Source organism: Triturus cristatus, chromosome 1_2 (genome assembly GCF_964204655.1).
Source record: "Triturus cristatus chromosome 1_2, aTriCri1.1, whole genome shotgun sequence".
Classification (NCBI taxonomy): domain Eukaryota; kingdom Metazoa; phylum Chordata; class Amphibia; order Caudata; family Salamandridae; genus Triturus; species Triturus cristatus.
Genome location: NC_140580.1, coordinates 702665993 through 702693369, shown reverse-complemented (window position 1 = coordinate 702693369; position 27377 = coordinate 702665993). Strand labels below are relative to the sequence as shown.

At 48.1% G+C, this 27377-nt stretch overlaps 1 protein-coding gene across 1 annotated transcript in view; it reads left to right on the top strand.

The window, feature by feature from the left end:
• LOC146867864 (uncharacterized) overlaps window positions 1-27050 on the top strand; it is a 179653-nt gene extending 152603 nt beyond the window's left edge. Inside the window, exon 2 of the mRNA XM_085623792.1 lies at window positions 26091-27050. Within this exon, the coding sequence (XP_085479918.1) occupies window positions 26091-27050 (960 nt within the window). The remainder of the gene's footprint in view (window positions 1-26090) is intronic.
• The last annotated feature ends 327 nt before the right edge of the window (window positions 27051-27377 follow it).

Here is a 27377-nt window from a genome sequence, read left to right as displayed (position 1 = left end):
GTCTTGTACATAATCCCTTGTAAATTCTGCCCGTGCCTGTTGGCACATTGTAAAGTGTGTGTTTTTATCTAATGTGTTGTGTATAATACAAAGGTTATTTTTATAGAATACCTTGTGTGGAGTTTCCTTTGTGGTGGGCCTTGGGTGTTGTTGCTGGGTGCGCGCGCAAACGCTTTACACATCGCCTCAGGGATAAGCCGGACTGCTTGTGCCAAGCTACCAAGGGGGTGAGCAGGGGTTATCTTTGGCGTGTAACTTCCTTGCCCTGACTAGAGTGGTGGTTTCTGCCTGGCTTTGTCGCAAGCCTTAGCCAACCAGAAATCCCAGTTCTAACATTGGTGATCAGCGGTGGGATTTGGACTTGCGTTTGCGCTGTACCGCAGCAGCGACTGGCTACACCACAAAACTCTGCATTAGATAAATCACATTTTAGGGATTATTGTTTTTGAGTTCCATTATTTCCTCTCCTAAAGGTGTCCTTTTTGAATCATGTACTCCTGTGTTAGCTCAGACACTCAGGTTCCTTGTGTTAAACTCTTCTCAGGAACGTCCGCCAAAATGGAGCCTGCTTTTAATTTCTGTGGTCTGTTTAGGTACAGTAGGTTGGAGCTGGTAAGGTTCTGTGAGGAGAGGGACATAGAGGTGGGTGAGTTAGATACCCAGTCCAAACTGAGGGACAACCTGATCCTTTGGCAAAAGGATGAGTGGGAGCGAGAGCGCAGTGAGGAAGATAGGGCCCGGGCCGCACGCCGAGAGGGTGGTGGGTCTGAGGGGAGCCCTGAAGATTCAGAGGAGGAGGAAGGTTACCTGACAGGGACGCCAGTAGAAAGTGAAGACCCCATAGATAGGGAGTCCCTTGCTGGGTCCAGTGTTAGGAGCAGCACCCCATCCCTTTACCTGTCCCCAGAGGAGTGGATAGATAGGAGGGAAGAGAGAGAGCATCAGCTGGCCATGGAGAAGCTCAGGTTAGAGCATGCCAAGGAGATGGCGCAGCTGGGTGTGGAGGAGAGGATGGCGGAGGCTGAGAGGGCCTTCGCCAGGGAGAGATTAGCTCTGGCGGGTAAGTTGTCCCCAGAGCGCAGTGGTAGTTTTCTGGATTCACCAGTGAGGGTAGAGTCCAGTGGTGGCAGCGATAGAGAGCCCAGTGCAGAGAGTCCCAGTTCACCCAGTCTGGTACCTGTTTCCCAAGAGGAGGAGTATAGGTTGAAGTTCAGGGGCAGTAAGAAGCTGTCTCACCAGGATTGGGGGAATTTTGTGGATGACTGTTATGATGCACTGTGCGATTGGGTGACGGTTAACGCGGTAGAAGATTTGGATGAAATGTTCAATCTGATTATCAAAGAGCAAGTGCTCAGTGGTTGTTGTCCCGAGTTGCGCCAACACCTGTTGGGGTGTGGGTTTGCTAGTCCATGGGACCTGGCCAAGGAAGCAGAGCGCTGGGAAAGTGCCCCAGGTTCTGGGGAGGTATGGGAGAGTACTTCCAACAGTAGTGGCTCAGGTATCTTCCCATCCTGGATGGGGGTAGAGGTTCAGAGTAGCCCAGCTAGGTCCCAGAGTAGTGAGAGGGGTGTAGGGGCTCACGGCCTATCTCAGCGGAGTAGGAGTGAGCGGGTGACTTTGAGTCCCCAGAGGCCCGAAACCCAGTCTCAGAACCTGGATGGTTTCTTCAGGGAACACCAGGTAGGGGGCCTAGGCTGTCCTGTTAGGCCACTTGAGGAGGATCGCCCAGAGTATGGAGAACCTGGAGTCTCTGTAAATAGAGCTCCAGTGGTTCTGGTGTCAGGCAGTACCGCTCCAGTAGGGAGGGTGCGGAAGTCCAGCGAGAGGAGTGGCATGGGGCTGTGTTCCCCAGTGAAGGAGCCAGTGGGTCAGGGACCAGCCGGTAGGGCTGAGTCTCCTAGAAGTGACCATGGCGACTACACGTCTGTCCTGGGGGATCTTCGCGCACTGTCAGTTGGACAGGGGACGGGAGATCTGCGCCAGGCAGACTGTCATGCAACATATGAGGCATATGTTACTCTTGGGGGGATACTGTGTGAGTCCCCAGAAGTCCTGGGGTGCCAGGCAAGTATTCCACCGAAGGTTCTAGACCAGAGGTTGGGAGGCCAGGTTCAGGGTCAGCCTGACCTGAAGGGCAGGACGACTGTAACCAGTGTCCTGACCAGTGCTTCTTCCAGAGGTACCGCCCCAGTTGGTAGGGAGCAGGACTCTGGAAGGGGGTGCAGAGGGTGGGAGAGCCCATCTCTGACCCCGGTGCAACCTGAGGGGTTAAAACCTAGGTTGGTAGACCAGTTCTCAGGGAGAGGTCCTGAGCTGGTGGGAAAGTTGATTTCTGAGGGTGCCTCTCAGAGGAGAAGAGGACTGAACCCTAGAAGAAGAGGTAGGGGGAGGAGAGCCTCGCCCGTGACTTGTGGTCAGCTTGAGGGTACAGACCCTGGGCTGGAAGATAAGTGGATGTTTAGAACCGCCCTGATGAGGGGTAGAGTGGAGAATGGCTGCTATGTGCCAGGGGTTACTACCCCCCACTCTGTGGTTAGGCAAGGATCAGTGGCGCCTGGATGGCCTAGGGCCTGGTCCTGGCCGCGGACAGCTGAGGAGTACCAGTGGGGTAGCCCAGTTGGTCCGCCGAGTTCTTTTAGAAGGAATTCCATGGGTTCAGAGTGGCGTAAAACCGGAGAGTGTCCCTGCCGTTGCGGGCCTGCGTCCGTGTTTTGTCGCCCAAAGCAGGGAAGACCTTCACGGTGGTGATTGGTCTACCCTGCGTTTTGGCTGGAAGGGGGTTGTGTTGGACCCGGCCCTTCTGGCAGGTTCACCCCGAAACTTTTTGCTTTTCATTGATGACGTGGTTTAGTGATTTTTGGGTTTCTGCGCACTTTACCGCTGTGTCCCAGGGTAAAGTGCGTGCGTGTTGTGAGGTTGGCCTGCCCTCCCATAGGAATGCATGGGGGAATGTATGTGTCCCGGTAGTTCCTGATGCGTGGGGTGTGCAGGCCCGTGTTTGGTATGTGCGGACTCGTGTGAGTGAATGCTGCGCGTTGATGTGTGCGGCGTGCATGTACCTAGTGTGGAAGTGCCACTTCTAGAAGTGGGCACTTCAGTGTGCAGTCTGAAATGTGTGGCTTGTCTGGCGATTGGCTGGTGAGGTCAGGTGACGGACTAGGGAATTCCCCAGAGTCAGGAGGAGTCACCCAGTGGTGAATGGGGAGTTAGCATGTTGATGGCTGGGGAGGAGTGTACCTGGGTCCTGAATAGGACAGGGCTTCCCCCACACAATGCTGGCGCCGGCCCCTGTGGTGCGTCTAATGACCCTAGCCCTGCCAGTGAATAGGGAGAGGGGCTGAGCAAAACAAAGTGCTCAGGAACCTGTTGGAACTGGTTCGCCCCTTCCCTGCACCTTAGACAAAGCCTTATACTGTATAAAAAGGGGCTGTGTCCCCTTACATGTGTTCTCTTCCAGGATCCACTTGAGGGGGGGCCTGCTGCTGCTGGGCGCCAGGAGAGACCGCCACTGGGGACTGCCTCCCTGCTGGAGGGCCCTGTGAGCTGGCTCTGGGCCCAGCCTTTGCCCCCTGCTCTCTGAAGGACCTTTTTGGGTGCTGGACCTTGCTTATAGCGCCTGGGAGCGCTTCCTGGACTTCGTAGCGCTGTGCGCGCTGTTTTCCTGGACTTTGCCTTGTTTATAGCGCTGGGAGCGCTGGTTTGCTTTATAGCGCTAGGCGCGCTGTGATCCTGATAGCGGGTGCCCACCCCGCGATTCTGCCGTGCTTGGATTCAGCTTGCGGGTGCCCACCCCGCTTATTTACGTGTATTTCGAGGGAGCCTACCCCTCTTACGGCCGGAATAATCACCGCTGCAGCCCGGTCCGAGGAAACCCGGAAGTCAGGCAACCTTCGTGGAGGACGGGGGCGGGACTTTGAAAACAGGAAGCGGACGGGAGCCTACCCCGCGCTCCTGTGCAGTGAGGAGTGCCCGGGTGAAGGAGGACGTCGTGGGAGGAAGCGGGCGGGAGCCTACCCCGCGCTTCCCCCAGGAGAGAAGGACTGCTGAGGCGGCGGGGCCCCGAGGCACATTGTCGGTGCCTGGCCCGCCGCGAGAGAAAGCCGTCCTGACGCCGGAGTCCCCAGAGGAGAGCCCGGTAAGTGGTGAAGGGCTGGGGGACTCCGTATGTGTGGGACTCCGTAGGATCAGAGACCTTGCCGAGGTCTGAGCGCGTGGCGCTCCAACAACGCCGCATCACTCACGAGCCCTGTGAGGCTCCAAAACGGGGCGTATGGGTTTCTGAGCCCCGTGGCTCCAACGGAGGGGCAAAGTGTTGTTCACTCGAGCCTAGAAGGCTCCAACGACGGTGCCACTATTGCTTTAGAGCCCCGTGAGGCTCTAGGGGGCATTTCAAGTGGCGCAGAGTCCAGAGGGACTCCAACGTGTGGGGCATTGTTGCTTCTCGAGCCCAGTGAGGCTCCAACGTTGTGCCGAGCCACGAAGGCTCTGGAGGGCACCTTGTTAATGGTCAGAGCCCAGAGAGGGCTCCAGAGGCACGCAGAGTGCCTGAAGTTCGTTTTCCAGCTGCCCAGCACTTAGTGGGCAGCTGCCACGTTTAGGTGGGGGACCATTCTTGTTTTAGTCTGCGCAGCTGGCGCAGCTTGACTGAACGCAGGGCGCCCTTGCCCCTACCAGGCCAGTTGGCCCAGGGACTGCCACAGGTGGTGGCTCAGGTGGAGTCTTGCGCAGTTGTTCCTACTTGCACCTCTGAATGTGTGTTGATGCATCATGTGCCATTGCTTTTACACCTCTGAATGTTTTATGCATCATGTGTGTTCCTTCCGTGCACCTCTGAATGTGTGTTGATGCATCATGTGCCATTGCTTTTACACCTCTGAATGTTTTATGCATCATGTGTGTTCCTTCCGTGCACCTCTGAATGTGTTTTGATGCGTCATGTGCCATTGCTCTACACCTCTGAATGTTTTAGGCATCATGTGTAACGTTCTATTACCCCTACAGGTATTGTGATACGTAGGTGGTTGTTGCTTTCTCCCAGTACAGGTGGTGCTAGTGAGGTTCTAGTTCCCTGTGTGACAGTCTCCTAAAGTAGTTAGGGTTACGTAGGTGGTACTTCCCCGATACCAGTAAGTACTGGTTGTGTGCTATACAGATTATTTTTGTGCTACAGTGATTTTATATATTTTGTGTGCTAAATATCTAAAAAGTGCTAATTCCTGACAGTGGTCCAGGTGGCCCTGTCTTGTACATAATCCCTTGTAAATTCTGCCCATGCCTGTTGGCACATTGTAAAGTGTGTGTTTTTATCTAATGTGTTGTGTATAATACAAAGGTTATTTTTATAGAATACCTTGTGTGGAGTTTCCTTTGTGGTGGGCCTTGGGTGTTGTTGCTGGGTGCGCGCGCAAACGCTTTACACATCGCCTCAGGGATAAGCCGGACTGCTCGTGCCAAGCTACCAAGGGGGTGAGCAGGGGTTATCTTTGGCGTGTAACTTCCTTGCCCTGACTAGAGTGGTGGTTTCTGCCTGGCTTTGGCGCAAGCCTTAGCCAACCAGAAATCCCAGTTCTAACAAAGAGGAAACAAATGTAGGGTAAAATACTACAAACAATTTTAACAGGCACTCACATCATTCAGCATCAACCTGGGCTCTAAGCCCCCAATATTCCATGTACTATACATCTGGGCCCAGGTTTAGATTGATTTTGCGTTGGGGTTGCGTCACTTTTGTGGCGCAGCCCAGATGTGTAATCATTTTGGGCATTTACCAAGTCACGTAAATAATTTTGGGCATTTACTGAGTTAGGTAAAGCTGTTAAGTGAATAAAAAGTAGCTCGATGCAGCAAATGTAGCGCGTACCTCGCCTTACGTTACTTTTTATCGTGTAGAAGTTACATGGGTGGAGCATTAGTATTTTCATCCATGTATTTTGACACAAACGGATATTTACAAAGACTTATAAACCTGAATTTGCACCAAAACGGTGTGCCTATCTGACAAACGCAAAACAAGGAGCAATATCTTAATGTCTCCTCTTTACATCCTCTTTCCATTTGTGTTGCAGGAAAGAGTAATATACCTCTAAGAATTGTTTTTGTCCAGGAAGGTGTCCCTTCCTAGACAAAAACCATCCGGCCCATAATGGAGGCACCCTTGAACTATAGTGCAAGGGTGCCTACATTGGTCCTAGGCAGCATACAGTGTGGCAGCACGAGGAGGAAGCAGAAATGCTACATATTTTTGTAAATACAGAACATTTCTGCTCTCTCCCTTTCACACAACGCAGTGCAGAAAGTTCTCTATCTGAGCAGAGTTGTGTGAAATAATAGTAAATATCCCAACTTGTATTGTGCTTACATTTAGAGATTGTTCATCCGCCCTTTTTTGGAATCTTTGGCACTCACCAGTTGATGAAAGAGAAACGCAAGTATGACATCCTTCGGTCAGTGCAGCTTTCTATAACTACAATGCCTCACTCTTTGCCTGGCTCTCCAACTAGCTCTTGGAGCATCCATCAAGGCAGCTACAAGCATGGTGATGCCAGGGCAGCTTAGGCAGTGCAAGCACTTAATAACATGCTGGACATGGCATCTAGAGACATGCCACCAATCACTGTGAGCCATACTTCTTCCTCTTCGGCTTCTGTCAGGCTTCTGATGAGTTCGCTTCTGCAGTGTCAATACAGTTACAACATCTGCCTTGCTATTGAGTTAAGTTCAATTCTAATGCTTCCCAGATTAATGGCAGCCATCAGGAGCCCATTCAAATCCTGTTGCCTTAAAGCAGGATACAGTCAGTGGCATCACCTCAGGTATAAGATGTGGTGGCCATGACCTCCTCCTTCCTTAACAAAAGGCCCATGGAACAGATGAACCATTCATAGGCCCTTGTTTGGGGACAGGCGCTCACTATTTCCAGTAGCCCAAATAGCCTGTTAACCCCTGAATGACTTCCTTTCTTCTGACTCATCAGTGAACGTTGGACGCGCTCTTCTACCTTCAGTCTGAAATATTCTAACCAATCAGCGGCATTGGATTTGTTCATGAGGCAGCAATTAAAATGCACAGCCAAATCATACACAATCAGAACATTTTATTATATACCTCATGTCATATTCACAACTCTTATAAGATAAAAAGTGCCTTTGTAACTACTATATTACTACGCTTATTGCAAATACATATAAACAGGCTGACCACTGTCCATGCATTCTCAAATTTTCTCCATGCCATCTCCCTTTCATTCTCAAGCACTACAAAAATTCAGTGGCACAATGGTTTATTCACTGTAAAACCACAGTGATAGCAGAAGTGTGGACAGAAATAATGGTATGTGCTATGAGAGAGAAAGATAAGGAGTCAAAAAGTGTGAGACAGTAAAGAAAGTGCATGACACAGGAGACCGATCAGGATGAAGGATCTCTGTTGGAAATCCACGTTTTCTGCGTGATCATCCACAATCTTTCGCCTTTTGCTGGAGCCTATATATTTGCTGGCTTTAGAAGTCTGTGCAAATTACCCCTGCTAACCAGTAGTAACATTCCTGTGCTCTCCCTTTAAACATGCTCAACTTGGTAAACTACTAACTGATATATTCAACTTACCTACAAGTCCCTAGTGGGTGTGCCCAGGTTCTGGAAGTTAATTGCTACTAGTGGACTGAAGCACTTAATGTGCCATCTGTAGTTTCTTGCTTCTTAAAAATGACGGAACCCTTTTGGCTCCCGATGGGCTCCATAGAGTTGCGACATAAGTGTTAAAGTGGAATGCAATGAAGGCTGGTTTAGAATATTGAGTTGGCAGTTACACTCAGAAGAATAAAGACGCGTAATACTAAGCTCTGTGTGTGGCGCAGTCATTGGAGGGTATACCCAGGCCCTTCCTAACTTACATGCAACTCCACTCTCCTCTGGGCACCAGTCAACCTCACACTTCTGCAATATGCTAACACTTTCCACACTGGGAAAGGGAACAGTATGCCGAGACAATTCTTGTGTATCCACTGTCTAGTTGCTGAAGAATCCTGCATTTGTCCTCCTAGGACAATCCGTTATTCTGGCCTGTTTTCCCACCCCCTTCCTAACTTACATGCAACTCCACTCTCCTCTGGGCACCAGTCAACCTCACACTTCTGCAATATGCTAACACTTTCCACACTGGGAAAGGGAACAGTATGCCGAGACAATTCTTGTGTATCCACTGTCTAGTTGCTGAAGAATCCTGCATTTGTCCTCCTAGGACAATCCGTTATTCTGGCCTGTTTTCCCACCCCCTTCCTAACTTACATGCAACTCCACTCTCCTCTGGGCACCAGTCAACCTCACACTTCTGCAATATGCTAACACTTTCCACACTGTCTTGAGAACCAGTCGTCACCCATGTCCATAGAGACAGAGACCTTTTGTCTCCAACGAGGACACATTTATCCTTTTTAAAGGATAGTACTCCAGTACAACTTCCCTGAACCATCCTACTGGCGAGTGTGATGCTATAACTGCCCTGACTATTACTGATCGTGGTTCTGTCACAGTTCTCTCGATTGTTTCTGACCACAGACCTTGTCGAAATATTCAATATCTAAGAAGCGTTTTTCATTTTAACCCATCCAAATCTAGCTAGAACGTTTGTCTGCACCACTCTCCAAAGCAGTAACACTTTTCTGTGTTGTCTTCCACACAGGTGTAGATCAACCTTCAAGCAGAGGCAGAGATTGCAGACTCTAGTATTAACCAAAGTCTGAACCTTGGAGAACTCACTGAGACTTGGCTCAACAACACTTCATAAAACATCATGGCTGTCCTCCTCCCTCCCGACTACTCTACAGTAGGTTGTGGTGGAAAGACAAAGCTATTGGACATATGTATGTATGTACGTATGCATGTATATATGGTGCAGCACAAAAAAATGGCCGAGTCACATTGCATAGACTGCGAAACCCAACAACTGCAGTGCAACCAGACTGTTCATACTTATGGCCCTTAGTTTGACGTAACGCCTTTTGTACAAACCACGGGCAGATTGACAAACCCCTTGCGCCACTTTTGCGTCACTTTTAACATGGGAAAAGTGACGTAAAATTGGCACAAGGGGCTTGTAAATCTGCCCCCATGTTTTCTCCAATATGTAGCATTCCAAAGAAACTTCTTGGGCTCCCTCTTGCCAAGTTTTGTAGGGTTGTCACATTATCCCCCTAGGATGCAGGGCTTCCACATCCATACAATGGGGCAGATTTACAATAACTGCCGCATCCCTGCATATCAGCAGGGATGCCCCAGTTATTGTGTGTCACGGCTCCGCCACCATGGATGCGCCGCATTTACAATGCGGCGCACCATGGGGCAAAAATGGACAGATGCGTGACGCATCTGCTGCCGTAAAGGCGGCACATTGCTGGAGTTGTGTTGCAAGTGAGACACAGCTCCAGCAAGGCTGGGGGTGCCCTATCTTTAAAATGCTGCGTCAATCCTTACGCCTGCTTAAAGCAGGCGCAGGGTTTTGACGCAGCATGGCCTTAAAAGTGGCTGAGTGAAATCTTGTAGATTTCACTCAGCCACATTTAGGAGGCGTTCCCGCGCCGGAACGCCCCCCCCCCCCTGCGCCGGAACGCCTACATGTGGCGCAGGGCTTTACAACGTGACGCATCTCCCAGATGCGTCACGTTGTAAGTACCCCACACTATGGCGCTGGATTTGCGCTGCCGCTGCATCACAAAAGTGAAGCAACAGCGTCGTAAAAGAGGCGCAAGGGGCTTGTAAATCTGCCCCAAAGTTGGCAAATCAACCGAGCACTTACCTAGAGTGGGCCGAAATAATAGAGAAAAAGCGTGTGTTTGTTTTCCGGGAAATTTATAGAAGTTTAGCATTTTACAGGCCAGGCTAATTTAGTTTAAAAGGCAGAGCTGCTGAAAATTGAGTAATGGAATTATAATAATGTGTTTAGTGAGAAACCAGATGTCGCCCGTCTCCTGCCCAATCGTTTCACCTGCGGTAATGTAGAAACGTCATTGATCGGAGGGAGTTGTGCCAAGTCAATCTCAAAAGTCCTGGGTCACATAACTATAATTTCACAGATATATAAAGTACCACTCCGCTTCTAAAATAAATCAAACCGTGCGCCTAAAGCCCCAAATAACGCTATCTTTGAGGGACAGACCTGTTTGCGAGAAAAAAAGGTGCCTTTTCGTCTGCCCCGAATCAATTTACGAAATTATTTTGTTTCAGTATTTTGTGCTGCTTTGGACTATTCGGAAAAGGCGGAAACATTACGAATTCCCCAATCTTCTGCTTCTGGTTAGAGTAGCCATGTCCAGAACAGGATGTACATATACAAATCTTGTTTGAAAAAGTATCAGCAGGGGACCAGACCCAAAATCGGGAACATATAACAAAGGGATGGACAATTAATAATTGTTAATGCCTGAAAGCAATATGGTCATTACTCATTAGCACCGACATCGCTCATGTCCTGTAACAGACAAACACACTGACAACTGCTCCCACCTGCTCTAGATCCGCACTTCACTCTCCCTGAAACTCAAACAACAGTGGTTAGTGCCGGCGTTCTAAGCCTTCTCATTGGCTGACACAAACTCAACATTTCACACATGTTGCTACTAGTGAATTAATTGCTTTTGTGCAATGAAGGCAGTGTCTATATCAGGCAGGTACTTGCTGCGGAGTGAGTAGCATCTTCGTATGCTACCAGCCACTGGCGTAACGAAAATTGAGGGGGCCTCCGTGCACGGTACAGAAAGAGGCCCCCTCCAGGCTCAATCAGGAGCTCTCTGGCCAGAGTGCAGTGCTGAGGGGGCCGCCTGGAGCATGGGGGCTGCAGGGGCTTGTGTTACGCCCCTGCTACCAGCCGGCGGTGTAACGCAAAATGATGGGTCCCACCAGCAGAAGAGGATTAAGGGCCCCAAGACTTCCACATCTCCCCAATATCCGTAAGCTCTAGACTGATTGAGGCCCCCTAAAAGGCACTGCCCCAAACTGCACGGGCTGTGTTACGACCCTACTACCAACGTGAAACGATCTTGATATACATTTACCCTGAGTAGACCACGCTTGATGTACTCTGAGCTGACAAGAAAGTGATAGAGCGCCACGTTACTCTGAAAATTGTAGGGGTGCATCATAATCACTGTTAGGCAGCACCCACTTATGGTAATGGAATGTATTAATGTGTGGCTTAGAAATGTTTCACTCAAGTCAGTTTATAATAGTATGATTATAAATTTAACCATGCCTTTCATGAAGAGCAATGTCGTAGTTCACTGCAAATGTATTTTAGTCAATGCATAATGGTTGGTTTTCATGTAATGCGATGCATTATATTTAAACGTGCACCATATTAAAGTTTGCACATGTAGTATTCATATATAAAGAGTAATGAAGTTAATGCTTATAGTGTGATTTTAGAAGTGTGGGTTTAAACTGTGTAAAGGCCTGATCGCATATATGTTTAAAGAGAAAGGCCTGTTCATTTCTTATGTTAGCTAAATATTGTTGGCCGAAAATGATTTCCCGTGGTAAGGCTTTGGGGTTTCAGGACATTAGAAAATCTCAGAGAAGTGGAAAGTTTCTAGTTCTCATGTTTCTGTTGCAGGTGCAAGGACACTTAGCTCGTTAGAGAGACTAACTCTTTGTTCTAGGAGTTAGGATGGTACGAGAAGCCAATATGGGAGTATACCGGAATGTAGGGATGATACTTTCGGCAGAGAAGGTGCCTGGGACCCAAGGTCAAGCTAACCGTCGTTGGATGAGAGTCAAGTTTCAGTGGAAAACTACTGGAAGAAGACCTGGCTGAAGAGGTGTGCCAGAGGGCGTGTTCTATGTTTTTGGGATTTTGAATTAGGTACAGTGCCCCGTGGGTTGGGCAGTTGAGGTTTAGATGGTAAGCTAGAAGGAGCATCTTAGAGCGAGCTCTGATTAAGTGAGTGCACTTCTAAGGAAGTCTTCACTTCTGACACCTTTTTACTCTTACAAAACCAAAACAGATTCTAACAGGAGGGTCTTAGGGAAATTTAAAGACCACAATGGATTTATTCCCCAATTGTTAGCTACAAACAGTACAAAATCCAAAGGTCTAAAACATAGATTAGAAAAAAATGTGCTAGAAAAGCTACAATCAAATAGTTATCAAATATTCAGAAAGTCACGAAGAACACACCTAGACGCGCCACAAGGCATTTCTCTTTTTAGGACCAAATCCCTCACTCACCACAAAGGTGACATGCTTCATCATGCTGAATATTTGATAACTATTTGACTGTAGCTTTTCTAGCACATTTTTTTCTAATCTATGTTTTAGACCTTTGGATTTTGTACTGTCTGTAACCTTTTTACTCTTGCCTGGGATAATGCTAAGTAGGGATGTCACCTTAGAGATAGAGTAGGGATAGAATAACTGAATTCCTTTTTAGGTAAATGACTTCTAACATAGAGATTGGAGTGATCATTGCTTGCCTTATGCTATTGGAGCTAACAATTCTTCTTATTCTGAGTCGGATGAGACTTCTGCGTAGAATATTCTTTGTATTAGTGCCCATTAATTTCCTTAACTTCGTGCTGAGGTGTTTGTATGTGCATTTATTTTTCGCTTTGTAATAAATCCCTAAAATTTGAGATTCAGTGGTCCTTTCGGTTAAGATTTGATCTTGTCGATTATGTGCTAAGAAATGAGAGTTGAGTGATTGTGAGATCAGGCTGTGAGTGCGAGCAGCCCGGGGTTTCTTAGACTCGACCAGTAGTCTGAGAAGTTGTGGTGTAGAAGATACCCAAGGTAAATTTTGTTGACCATTGAAAGGGAATTGTGAGACGTCATCAATTACCCAGACTGAGATAGGGGGAGCGAATGCGTGAGTGCGTGAGTAACCGACGCTGGTCGTGGGTTGTTGCATGTGGAACATTGAGTGTTTGAAGCCTATCAGTTGAGGCGATTGTCCAGTCATTTCGCGGACAGACAGTTGCCAGGTTTGAAGTCAACAATTTCGAGAGACTGTCGTAGGCAGTCAGAGAAGTGATTGTCTGGTCGTTTCATAGACAGATAATTACTTCAGAGTGTGAATGGGATGAACGCAAGGGTGAGAAGGGGATTGTGAAGGAGGGAACTGCTGCGAGCGGAGGAAGTGTGACGTCAGAAGGTGTCACGCTGCGATAGGTCGGTTGGTGTGAGTCGCGCTGCTATTGGTGGATTGACATCAGGAAGTGAACGAAAACATTGTGCGCGATCAAAAACTTGTTCATCATGAAATGTTTTAAGGTTTTCTGAGAATTATGTAGAGGTGACAAACATGTGGTTACTCGAGGGGGAGAAGAAGCCCCTCCTGAGGATACTCGAACACATTATATGGCAAAGAATGTGGGATTGCATACTATAATTTGGCTTGAAAATTGGCATAAAATGACTCATGGTGAGGGAGAACTGACTTTCCCACGATATGGTACTTTCAGGTTGGATGTGTTGTATCAGTTGAAATCTGTGATGTCTTCTTTGCGACCTCTGCCTAGACCAACTCAGTTTGAGGCATTGCATGCATGGATCAGAGCAGCATATGACAGGAAAAGAGATCGAAGTCAAGAAAGAGTGAAGAAGTCAATCAGGGCATTCCAGGATGCGAGGAGGGACGCACTAGAGAAGAGGTGGAGAGTGGAAACAATTGAGGGGGATAGATTGTACCCGCTACTAGAGAAAACAGACAGTACGAAGGCAAAGAGCGTAGATGAGGATGATAGTGATACGGATGTCAGCTTGGTAGAGAGGTTGTTGTCCGAAAGACCGCCTCCATTCAATCCAGATTCTTATGAAGGAAAGTCGGCTCCAGCGGAAGGGACTAGTGAATTACAGACTCAGTCAGAGGTGAGAGTAGTAGGGAAAATATCGACAGGAACGGAAGACATGAGAATTCGGTCTGTAACAAGTACCGAAGATGGGAGAGGTGTGAGGTTACCGGAGGCTTTAAAAGTTCCGGTTACCATTGGGCCCATTGTTTCGGTTTACGACCCAGACCAAGAGAGAGTCGTAGTCTAGCACAGCCAGCTGCTGGATCAAGGAGTGTCGTTGATGGAAACGGGACAGCGAACGAGATGGAACAGGCTCCGAGACCTATAGAATGGAGTACGCCATTGCCAGCCACCGCAGACTCCTCTAGGGGACAGGTGGATGCGAGACCGATAAGACCAAGGTCTTTGGCCGAGTCAAGATCAGATCTGAGAATGTAGTACCGCCTGCGAGGAATCAGTGTAAGAGAACTGTAGAGAGTGAGGATCAAGGTAATTCAGGAAACAGACCTGTCTCTAGGAACATGACAGAAGAGAGTAGATCTTGAGATCAAAGCTGCGATTATGATGAATGGAGTGGTGCAGCTTGCCGAGAAATATTGAAAGCCGCCATGAAGGCGAGGATGTTAGATGTAGTGAGATTGAAAGCAGAAGTAGATGAAATAATAAATGGAAATTTGCCTCTTGAAAGGATATACATGTATGAACAAGATGAGTTACTTTTTGTAGCGAAGGATATGACTCGCAAGGCAAGAACTGCACATGAGAAATTGACAGAGTTGGCCAAGAATTATGAGGTGGATTTGTCCAAAACAAAGTTATTACAGGGAAACCATAGGTTGCAGTATGGTGACCAAGAACTGGAAGAGAAAAGGGTCATGGGGCTGAGAACCCATATCAGAGATTTGATTATAGCGATGCGTGCATGGATTATGCTTGATAAAATGGAAAGAAAGATGGTCCAAGAAGAAGAGATCCAAAAAGATGGTATGAGAGATGCCACCTCCACGTGGAGGGACGGTAGGCATAGGGAATTTCCCTTTACGAGAGGTACAGAATGGAGGGTATGTGCATGTGACTTGGAGTAGGGGTGATTTGGCTGCATTTACGAACGATTTCCCTCGGCTGAGGGAGAAGCTTGTAGAATGGTATAAGCAGGTTGATCGCTTTGTCAAGATCTCAAAAGTGTTGTGGATTGATTTGAACACGTTGTTTGACATCGTGGTTCCAGGGGATTTATGGTCCGCATGTAAGATTGCTGTTGAATGGCCGACTTCAGAGCCAGAGAGGAATCCTATCACGAATGGTCCGTCACCCATAGTTGTGAAAAAGTTTGAGCAAGTGATCACGTGGATAAAATCGAAGATTTTGCCTCAGGATATTGATTGGGTTAAGATAGATCAGACAGTCCAAGAACCAAAAGAGACGGTGCACGAGTACTATGAATGCCTCTTGCAGGCCTTCAAACAGTACAGTGGATTAAATACCTTAGATACAAAAGATATGGGACAGCTTGTTTCGAAGTTTGTGTTAGGGTTGAGGCCAGAAGTTAGTCTCATGATACAGCAACATCTGATCTGTTGGCAGAACTAGCCGGTGGATGAGATTTTGCGGTATGCCAGATACTGCAGTGATGAGATAGATTCGAAGCACAGGAAGTTGAAAGACAATTTGATGCTTGTTCAGATGCAAACGGCTCAAGTTCAGCCTACCGGAGGGACGTTGGGAAGGAGACAGGGAAATAACCAAGGAGGAAACCAGAATGTCCAAGGTCAGGGAAGACCAAAGTCAGTTGATCCCAAGACAGGAGTGGATGTGGCGACATTGAAGAAGAACACTGCGTGTCATCTTTGTCACCAGATTGGACATTGGAAGCATGAGTGCCCATTGAATCTGATTAACCAGACGCGGCCACAATCTCAAAGACACCAGCTGCTACGGGTACGTTACACGCGCTGCGCGCGTGTTTATTTTTTTATTATTTTATTTGAAAGAACCGGGACTTCCAAAACACGCTACAACCTTCCTGATATTAGCGTACAATTGACGACCCAGAGGCTTCCCTGAAGTAAAGCCCGCCTCAATATCTGTTTCTAGTCGTCCTTTCAGTTGCCCTTTGACTCTCAAAGAAAGCTCTACAACTTTCGGAGGAATAATCGTTTTCTGCTGCTTTTTTTTATCCCTAAAGGCCAACTCATGAACAGAGTTTATTTTTTGTGGTGTTGAATAGCAGAACTTTATTGTTTCAATCCTGCATTCACTCATGCCTGAATGAGAGACTTTGCTGTGACTGTTCTTTTCTTTGGAGCCTCGCGCTGCATACTGAACCTGCCTTAGTACTCTGTTGGGGAAAAGTTCTTCTGTTGGATACGAACACCGACTTTGACCCTTGAACCAGCCAGGACATTTCACAGTTGCAGGGGGGTATCGGCGGACCGGAACACCGGACGGGACTGCGAGGTCCAGGGTGCACGCCTACAACCTCCACGAGCACACCTGGAGCCTCTTCCCTGCCCCGCCTCCGCTAAACCCACGCCTCGCGGCCCCCGCTTTGCGGGTGCCGCTCGGAGGCTTCGAGTATTTATTGCCAGCTCCTGGAGGAGCACGTTGGGACACCGACTTTGACCCTTGAACCAGCCAGGACATTTCACAGTTGCAGGGGGGTATCGGCGGACCGGAACACCGGACGGGACTGCGAGGTCCAGGGTGCACGCCTACAACCTCCACGAGCACACCTGGAGCCTCTTCCCTGCCCCGCCTCCGCTAAACCCACGCCTCGTGGCCCCCGCTTTGCGGGTGCCGCTCGGAGGCTTCGAGTATTTATTGCCAGCTCCTGGAGGAGCACGTTGGGACACCGACTTTGACCCTTGAACCAGCCAGGACATTTCACAGTTGCAGGGGGGTATCGGCGGACCGGAACACCGGACGGGACTGCGAGGTCCAGGGTGCACGCCTACAACCTCCACGAGCACACCTGGAGCCTCTTCCCTGCCCCGCCTCCTACACGCCCCCTCTCCTATAGTAAGGGCCAAGCAAACACGCGCTAGCGGTACGCGCGCGGTCGCAGCCGTTAGAGGACGGGAGAGGTCGGGCCTGGGCCACTCCCCCTGGATCTTCCAAATCTACCAGTAGACACAGAGGGTCACTACTGGTACGTGTCTGCAGGGATGCCACCAATTGAAACCAGAAGCAAAAGCGCCATGGCTGGCGCATCGACCTCCAAGGGTACACTGGACAAATACTTTGTAAAAGCTGGGTCGTTGCTAATAGAGGACATTACGTTACTGGAAAGACGAATCTCTCAAGAACTGGACTGGGTGCGGAGATCGTCCATGGGTCCTCTGGCACAGGCAAAATCTCCTGTGGTAAGCTCTGAATTGATTGTGTTGGACACAGGGGGGGAGGGCACAGGGGGGGATGACACGAATAATCTCACTGGGTCCCCAGATATATTAAATTACACCTCACAGTCAAGTCGAAAGGACCCTAGTGACTCTATTGATTTCAGCATGTTAACCCTCCCGCCTGCTCAACCCCTCCCTAAATCTATAAATCAAAGCCCCGTGACTAATAGGGATAATCCCAACTCTAAAACTGCTAAAGTGAATAAGCAAAAGGGGATTAGGGAAGGAGCTATCCCCAAAAAGAGCGGAGGATCTAAGACCAGGAGGGTGCGCAAATTAACTCCCATAAAACCTTGCACCAGCTCGTCAACAAGAAGCTCCGTTTTGAATGACAGGGAAATCCTACAAAAGGGCAGAGCTGGGCATACCAGCTCCAATGTAATAGGGGAGACAAACAACCATCCCGATTTAAATCCATGTGAGTCTGTTGAAGAGGACATTACCCTAGCTGACATCGGCACCCTTATCAGGAAACTCCTTAGCCCACTTGAGGAAAGACTGATAAAAATAGAAGCTAGGTTGGTGGCTATTGAGAAATCGACAGTACAACTAGCTGATAGTTTGAAACCAGCAAACAGGGGTGGAACAAAGGGTCCTAACGGGGTTACAAAAATTGGCCGCCCTCAGCTTAATAATCAGGCCAAAAGCCCCGCACACTCAATACAGCAGGCACTACCCACCCCGCCGACAAACACCAATACAAAATCGAGGGCAGTCGTTCAAAAAAACCATACAGACCAGCTTAATCACCCATCCTCCCCTCTAATAAGGGTTAGCAGATGCGGGCAAAGCAACCCCGCCCCTAGTGAACTATTGAATAATGTGGACCCATTGGGAGAGGGAGCGAAGAAGAGGCCAAACCCTGGGTTAATAAACCTACTACCAGAGGCAGCCCCATATACCGTTGTACTGGTAGGAGTGCCAGAACTGAATGCTTCCACTAATGAATCTACTCTTTCCCTTAAAAATAAGGTGATCAATTGGTTATGTACCTATAGACCGCTACCTGAAGGTATTTCCAGCCCCGTTCTAATGGTACGAAGGGTCTCGTGGCTGGGCAGTCTAACCAAATCTATTAACGGTGACTGTATCATAGTCAATTTTAAAGACCCAAGGACAGTCCGTTATATTAATGGATGGGCTGCAAGTGAAGAGGGAACGACCATTCAATCCCTACCCCTCTCTTTCTTCTATCCTCCACGGACACACAATAGGGAAGGTGAGATTTGGGAGACCCAGATGCAAAGACAGGTTGGGTGGGGAGCCCAAAATGTAAGGGGAGTGTTCCACCACCCTAGTAGACAACATCAAGGGCATCCCGATCTCAACACAGTCCACTCCTACCCAGAGAGATTGGGAGGGGGTCCATTTAGAGGATGGAGAGCATCATCCAACCCTCGAAGAGAGGAGTCTGCCCACCACACTCCCAACATGGCCGAAGAGGGCTGGGAAATTTATCATGGGAAAGGAGGCAACTGGGGTGCAGGTGAGCACAATTATCCCTCCCGGAGGCCCCACCACCAATTCCATCTTCCAACCTGGAATAGCTACAGCACTTTAGAAATGGTCGATTGACTGCCCGCAGACCGCAGCGGGAAGTCTAATCCTGTAGCACAGGAGATTGAGGATGAAATAAATCAAGAACTAGAGCACCCCACCGACCTGGAACATTACGTCCCCCTGAGTAACCCCACCAGCAATACATCCCAGGATGCAAAGGGACAAATAAGTATGCCTCTATCGCATAGAGAGACCATGAGTAACAACAAAGGGAATGATTGTACCCGTAATATCTCCCGGAGTGACAGATCCTTGCCACTCAAAATTTTATCGTGGAACGTCGCGGGTTTGGGAAACAAGTCTGATTGTAATGAATGGACTGAATATACTGTTACCAAAGACCTCTGTATGTTCCAGGAAACCTGGGAGAGAGAGGTACATGAGAGGCAGGGTTTCGCTGTATTTTCTATCCCCGCTAAATGGGGCGGTAGGGGGCGGCCATCAGGCGGTCTTGAAACGTGGGTTGCTGCCCATTTGGGATGTAAAGCAACACAATTCCCTGTGGCCTCAGATGATATTCTAGTGGTTTTATTGGAATGGTCCTACCACTGCAGACTAGCGGTGGTGAATGTCTATTCGAGACCGGTTCCAACCTCGCAGGAATCGCCTACTATTGACAAGCTCACAGACCTTTTAGCTGAACTGCCCCCTGGGTTCCCATTCATTGTGGGAGGGGATTTGAACTCACACTATGAACCCCTACCCGGTCTTTTAGATGGGGCAAGTCTAGAGGAAGAGGCAAGATGGCAAGTCCCACTGATCGAATCTATTCCCCCAAAAGCTTGGAGCCCGCTGGCAGTACAGATTACAGCCCTAACCTTGAGACATGGACTTAGGGCTTGTAACGGGCGAGCCAAGTCTGATATCCCGAGTAAACCCACATTTAATCGGAAGGGCAGGGAGTCAAGACTTGATTACATTTTAGTGCAACTCTCCTCATGGCCACATGTCGTTGATTTTAAGGTCACCGACAGAGAAGACAGCGACCACAACGCCCTAGAATTGGACTTTCTTCTCCCCGGCCGGGGTCGTGGGGAAGGAGAACATCACAAGATACACCCCGACCTGGTCGTAGAAAATAACAGGAGAAGAATTAAGTGGGAAAAATTAGTAACATGTGTAGACAAATTACCTCGGCTTTATAATAGCCTCATTCCCACTTTGGAAAAAATGGCGCTCTTGGGTGTTGAACCTAGTACAGGGGCTAATAACAATCAAATATGGCTACTCCATGAAGAACTCGTAAAGACCCTATCTTCGGAGTTATTCAATAATGGTCCTAGGAGGGGCAGAGGAAGGAACCACCCCACTTGGTTCAATGTGGCGTGTCGTAGGGCAAGGAAGGATCTCTTGTCGAGTATCAAGAACCGCAATAGCAGGTCGGAGATACAAAACAAGAGACATGAATATAAGAAATTAATTACTAATGCCAAGCTCGAGTGGGACCAGAACAAATGGGAGAGAATTGCAAGTGCTCTAGCCTCTATGGACTCGCGGAAGTTCTGGAGAATTGTGAATTCTGGCTCTGAGGAACTTGTCTCGGCTATAGAGCCAAATATTTCTCCAAAAGCCTGGCAGGAGCACTTTCAGTCACTATACTCAGAGGTGCCAGGCAACGGTAGCACTAGTATTATCCCGCAGGTCCGTAATTGCAAGGAAGGGGATCCATTTACTATAAGGGAACTCCAGCTTGCTATATCAGGCTTGTCAGCGGGAAAGGCACCTGGTCTGGATGGTCTCCCAGGTGATCTCTTCAGGCAAGAGCCAGATATATGGGCCCCTTATTTTATGGTGTTGTTTAATGCGATTTTAAAGGGCATGGAAATACCTTGTACTTGGCTGGGCGCAGAGGTGGTCCCGATTTTTAAAAAAGGCTCCCCCCTGCTCCCATCCAACTACAGACCCATTAGCTTGATAGACGTGTCGCAAAAGCTTTTTGGGAGGGTTATTCTCGACCGTCTGCAGAATTGGATAGAGGACACCGCTACCATGAGCCCTTATCAGGCTGGGTTTAGGAAGGGGGTATCCACCATTGATCAAATTTTTCGCCTTAGTCTCATATATTGGAGGACTGCGCATTTGGAAGGGGGCAGCCTGTACACGGTATTCGTGGATCTAAGGGCTGCCTTCGACCTGGTGCCTAGATCAAAACTTTGGAACGTCCTGGGTGATATGGGAGTCCCGCATGACATCCTAGCCATACTGATTAAATTACACCAGAATAACTTTGCGCAGGTCAGGTGTGGCAGGATGGGAGGCTTAACAGAAAGATTCCCCGTTGATAGGGGGGTGAGACAGGGATGTGTATTAGCACCCACCCTGTTCTGCCTCTTTGTCAACGGGGTAATCGCCCACTTGTCTAGGATAAATGACATTGATGCTCCTAAATTAAACGGCAGCAGGGTGCCCGCTGTAATCTTTGCAGACGACACCCTGCTGCTCTCCAAATCCCCCATGGGAATTCAAAGGATAGTGGACGGGTTTTTGGAATTTTGTATTGAGAGGGGTTTAGAAATTAACGCCTCCAAAACAAAGTTCATGATTCTGAACCCAACACCTTCAACACGTCCAAACCCTCTCTTAGGTAAGGTGAGACTGGAGAGGGTCACAACATTTGAATATTTGGGGGTTACCCTGAATGAGAAAATGACATGGGGGACCCATTTGGCTAGGGCAAATTTGAAACTATCGCAGAAGACGGGGGGAATTCTAAGAATGGTGGGTAAATCCATATATCGCCCTCTGGGCCCTATGATACAGATCTACAAATCTCAAGCACGGGGTTCAGTTGTTTATGGGGCGGAGCTCTGGGGCCATGTATCTACAGATAATTTAACAACAACTGAGAACAGGTTCCTCAGGCAGTTAGCGGCCCTTCCCTCGAGTACCCCACTGGTGCCCCTAAGACTGGATCTAGGCCTAAGGCCAATCGCCGAGGAGCTAGGACTTAAGCCCCTGGCCCTTTGGCGAAGAATATGGAGCAGCCAAGACCTCGAGGATTATAGAAAAGAGCTCCAAGAGTTCATGGCCTTACCAATCATTTCTAGAATCCCATGGCTAAAATATATAAGGAGTACATGTGAAAGTCTAGGTCTTTCCGAACTTTGGATCGACCCTCTAAACTCATGTAACAGGATTTCTAGGAAGGCACTTTCACAATTATACTATCAGTTGAAATTGTCAAATAGTATAGCCAATACACGGATGGGATCTTTAACCTACGCATTTATACAATTGAAAGATTCCTATAAAATGGAAAGTGTACTGGATGGAATGGGTCCTGTGCTGGCAAGAAAGTTATACCTACAATGGAGATACGGATCTCTCCCACTGAGGGCCTTTACGAGTTCCTGGTTTAGGCCCCCGGGGGTAGAGCTGTGTCCTGCCTGCACATACCCTCATGAGAATGATTTACACGTGACTCTCTTCTGTAAAGCTTATCAAAGAGCGAGGAAATATTGGCTTTTACCTATTCTTAAAAACATGGGCTTTAGGAATTACTCACAGGCATTCAGAATTCTCAAAACTGATTTGTCACCCCCGATCGTTTTTGCATTATCAAAGTATCTGATGGCAATGTGGCATGTTCGATCTCGCATTTTAAAAACAGGGGCCTCTGTATAAAGTTTAAAGTATAACTTACTGGTGTACTTTTTAAGATTATTTTAATGCTTTTAAATGTTTTGAAATATGGAATTTTTTTAAGGTATTTGATTGATTGAACTTGTTTAAAACATTGTTAAATGCTCAAAGTTCTTTTTTATGTACTTTTATCTTTGATGGTCCAAGAGACCGAGAATAAAGATTGAAATCGATTACGATTAACCAAGTTCAACAGGAAGTAGAGATACTTCAGGTACCTGTACCTGAAGCAGTCCCTACAGTGACTAGACCAAGGTTGATGAAAGGGGGGATGATCAGTCTGCAAGTACAAGTTCCCCAGCCACCTAGGGTTCAATATGCTCAGCAGGGAGCTCGGACTTATTAACAGATGCCCTTGTTCGAAGGGTATGAGGAGTTTAGTCCAGATCCGTTGGCATGACGGTTCCTGAGAAGGTAGGAAGACTGCACACTTGGAGCAGTCTTGGAGGTAGACCAGAGGGGACCATTTGTAGAAGCAGATACTGATGTTCACCCTACCACCTTTTTGGTTGACACTGGTGCTACCCGGTCTACTGTGAGATCCGCAGTAGTCCCTATCCTACCCCTCTTGGGACAATCGATCCAAGTTGTTGGAGTAGCAAACAAGAAAATGACCAGTCCATTGACAGAGCCAATTCCTGTGAGAATAGGAACTTTCCGAGATCGACACCAGTTCGTGGTGTGTGACTCGAGTCCAGTTTGCCTGTTAGAAAGAGATCTGTTGTGGAAACTAAATTGTACCATCTACTGCACACCGAAGGGAGTTGAAGTACAGACAAAGGATGATGATGCGACCTTTAAAGTTGCAAATCAGCACCTGTGCATAGAAATGTACCCAGCGCTGACTGTGGAGTAACTTCCACTTGACTTGAGAGATTCTGTGTCACACGAGGTGTGGGACTTCACCGGAGAAGAAATTGGGTTGATCAAAGGTGTAGAGCCAGTGAAGATTCAGGTCAAGCAGAACATAGAATTCCCTAGGACGCCCCAGTACAATCTGTCACCTGAGACTATTGCAGGGATCAAACCTGTAATCGAGTCTATGATCAAGCAGGGAATTCTGAAGGAGATCATGGGTAGCCCATGCAATTCACCTATCATGGGACTACAGAAACCGAGTGGGAAATTCAGGATCGTGCAAGACCTGCGAAAGGTCAACACGATAGTTGTTCCATGCTGTCCGGTGGTACCGAATCCATCTGTGATTCTGTTTCAGATTCCATGTGAAGCTGAGTGGTTTACAGTGATTGATCTGTGTCAAGCATTCTTCTCGATCCCACTCCATGAGGAAAGCCAATTTCTCTTTGCTTTCCGGCTGGAAAACTGTGTGTTAACGTGGTGTCGTATCCCCCAGGGGTACACAGAGAGTCCATCGATCTTTAATCAGATCTTGAAGAAGAATCTTGAGAGTCTTGTGTTGCCACAGCACTCTGTTCTGGTGCAATACATCAATGACTTGCTCGTTGCCTCAGAAACAGAAGACGCTTGCAGGATTGATACCATTGCTTTACTGAATCATTTGGCAGAGAATGGACACAAAGTGTCCCCAAACAAATTGCTGTACGGTCTGAGTGAAGTGCAGTACTTGGGTCACAGAATTGAGAAGGGCAAGAGGAAGGTGTCACCGGATTGCATTGCGGCAATTGTGAACATGTCTGTGCCTACCACACAGAGAGAAGTCAGAATGTTCTTGGGGATGGTTGGCTACTGTCGCCAATGGATTCCCAACTTCTCCTTTGAAGCGAAGCCTTTACAGTGGCTGACACACAAGGATGTGAGTGATCCGGTACCATGGGACAACGACTGCTTAATGTCGTTTTTAAGGCTGAGAGAGGCTATGTGTCGCACTCCAGCTTTGGGAATGCCTAATTACAACAAGGCTTTCTCGTTATTCTGTTGCGAGAGAGAAGGTTGCGCATTGTCAGTTTTGACTCAAATCATGGAGGTGTCCGTAGACCAGTTGTCTACTTTTCAGCTACTTTAGATCCAGTAGCTTCTGCGTTGCCCGGATGTCTGAAATCCGTTGCTGCAACAGGTGTCAGTATTGAAAGGAGTGAGAGTATTGTCATGGGACATCCACTTACAGTTTATGTGCCACACTCTGTTGAACTGTTGATGACGTGGACCAAAACACAGCACCTCACGAACAATTGATTAACACGCTATGAGCAAGTTATACTTGCCGCAGAAAATGTGACTTTGAAGAGGTGTTCTGTTTTGAACCCCGCAACATTGATGCCCTTTCCAAATGCAGATGGTGAAGATTGTGAGGACCATGATTGTCTCGATGTGACTGAACTATGCACCAAACCGAGACCAGACATTGTTGACGAACAGCTCCCTGATCCTGATGAAATTTTCTTTGTGGATGGTTCATGTTTGAGGGACAATGTTGGTCGATTAGAGGGAGCACACTCCGCAGAAGTAGCTGAAATCATTGCTTTGACCCGTGCCTGTTTGGCTGCTGATCAGATTCGGATAACAATCTACACTGACAGTCAGTACGGGTTTGGTGTGGTTCATGACTTCGGGCAACTATGGTCACAGAGAGGTTTCATGACATCTTCAGGTTCGCGCATCAGAAATGGGGAATATGTGAGCCAATTGTTGGAAGCATTATAGTGCCCCAAGGAAATTGCAGTTGTCAAATGTTCTGCTCATGGGAGGGGGACTGATTTTGTTTCATTGGGTAATAACTATGCGGATGAGGTTGCCCGTTTCTGTGCAGAACAAGGATGCATATTTACAGGAGGTCACACTGGAGAAAGCCAAGAAAGAAACGAGCTCAGCATGATGTTAGCCATGGCAGACACTTGGGAGGAACTGAAACGATTGCAAGATGAGGTTACTGACCAAGAACGAGATGGCTGAATAAGATCAGGGTGTGAGAAAGGAGATGTGGATGTGTGGGTCTCGAGTGATTGTCGAGCTGTGTTGCCGGAAAGTTTGTTGATCCCAATGGCAAGATAGATACATGGTGCCGTACATCTTGGCAGAGATGCAATGGTGCGAGTGTTTAGACAAACATGGTACAATCCGAAGTTTCGGGCAGTTGCTGAAGCTGTATGCTAGAGGTGTGTTACATGTCAACAGATGAATGCAGGAAAGAGAACTGCTGTAACTTTGAGTTACATTGGAAGGTCAGGAGGGCCTTTCAATAGAATGCAGTTGGATTTCATTGAGATGCCAAAGTGTAATGGGCTGAGGAACATATTAGTCGTGGTATGTGTTTTCTCAAGGTGGGTGGAGGCTTCGCTACATTTAGGTGTGACACACTCACTGTAGCTAAATTGTTGTTGAGGGAGCTCATCCCGAGGTTCGGTTTTCCGACCTCTTTGGAGGGACACACTTCCACAGTGAGATCATGAAATGGCTCTGTGCTGCTTTGAATGTGGATCAGAGACTACATTGCAGCTACCGACCAGAGGCTTCTGGGATTGTGTAGCAGGTTAATGGAACTTTGAAAGCACGGATGGCAAAAGTGTGCACTTCGACATCTCTGAAATGGCCTGATGCACTGCCCTTGGTTCTCATGAGCCTTCGTAGTGTTCCAGATAGGAGAACGGGGTTGTCACCTCACGAGATCCTGATGGGGAGTGCAATGCGATTACCAGCGATACCTGCTACTGCTCTAATTAGCATCACTGATGACTTAATTCTCGACTACTGTAAGGGACTGGCTGACGTAGTCCATTCTGTGTCTCAGCAGGTACAAGCAGCAACTGTTCCAGCCGCAAGTGACCTGTGCCACAACCTGTGCCCGAGAGATTGGGTGCTGGTTCGCAAACACGTGAGGAAGAGCTGCCTGGATGTTCGTTGGCATGGCCCGTACCAGGTAATACTGGTCACGAACACAGCAGTGAAGTGTGGAGGGTTGCCGAACTGGGTACATGCCTCCCATACCCACAGAGTTCCAGCACCCTTGGAAGAAACAGCCCCTCTCGTAAATGAAAATTCAGCTGAGGTGGCAGGGCCATCTGAGAGGGTAAGTCAAGCTGTGAGGGTTGCTGACGCAGTTGGTTGTGCACTGGATCGAGCTGAACGAGGTTGTGTCAATCAGAGCCCCGAATTTGACTCAGACGGAGAAAGCATTGCTGTGGGTGAAGTAGAGTTAAATTCAGCCAAAGAAGGAAGTAGTGCACAGGGTACCCAGAGGGAGAGCAGAAGTTCCACGAAAGCAGAAGAGGTTTGGCCCGTGAGCCAGAGGCGGCCGAACCTGAGGTTGGCACCTGAAAGAGATCTTGCTCCAGTTTCTGAAACGTCTGAATCTGAACAGAGTGACGAAGAGCAAGCTCGAGGTGGTCTGAGAAGATCCAGGAGAACAAGAGTGCCGTGTCAAAGATATGCTTCACCGGAGTGGACATACGTTGTGACTGATGCCAGGAGTGGTGAGCTCGGGAGGCTGAAGCCCTTGACGTTAGTCAGCGAATTTCCCAACTTGAAAGTTGATGTGTTGCTGCTGGTTCCGGGAGTGGAGATTGAAGGGATACTGACTCTCACTATTCCGAATCCTCCACGTCTGAGCAGAATTCGTGAACTAATCCTGGAGAAGCTGGTTTTTCCAACATTTGGTTATGTACCACCGCATCAGGAATTAGTGTGGCTTCGTCTCGAACTTTTGCAGCATGTTTTAGAGATTCTGGGAGCTGATCTTATTTTGGACTGAAGGTGAAATTTGTTGTAAATAAAAGTCTAAAAAGAAGATAACCTAGGCCCGAGTGGAAGAAGAAAATATTTAGGGACTTTCCGTCAAGACGGCGAAAGAGGGCTAGGGAAGTCTTCTGTAGACTGTGTAAATAAGGAACTGCAATTGCAAGGGGATTTCCAGCTCTTGAAGTATCATTTGAACTGATTAGCAAGCGACGTTTGGAGGAGAAAAGAGACTCTTAATTGTTTGCTGCTGAAACCAAGAACTTTGAGAACTTTGCGAGATCATGGATGCTGGAAATACTCATCGTGGATCCAAATTAGTAGAAGGTACACTTGTAGGTGG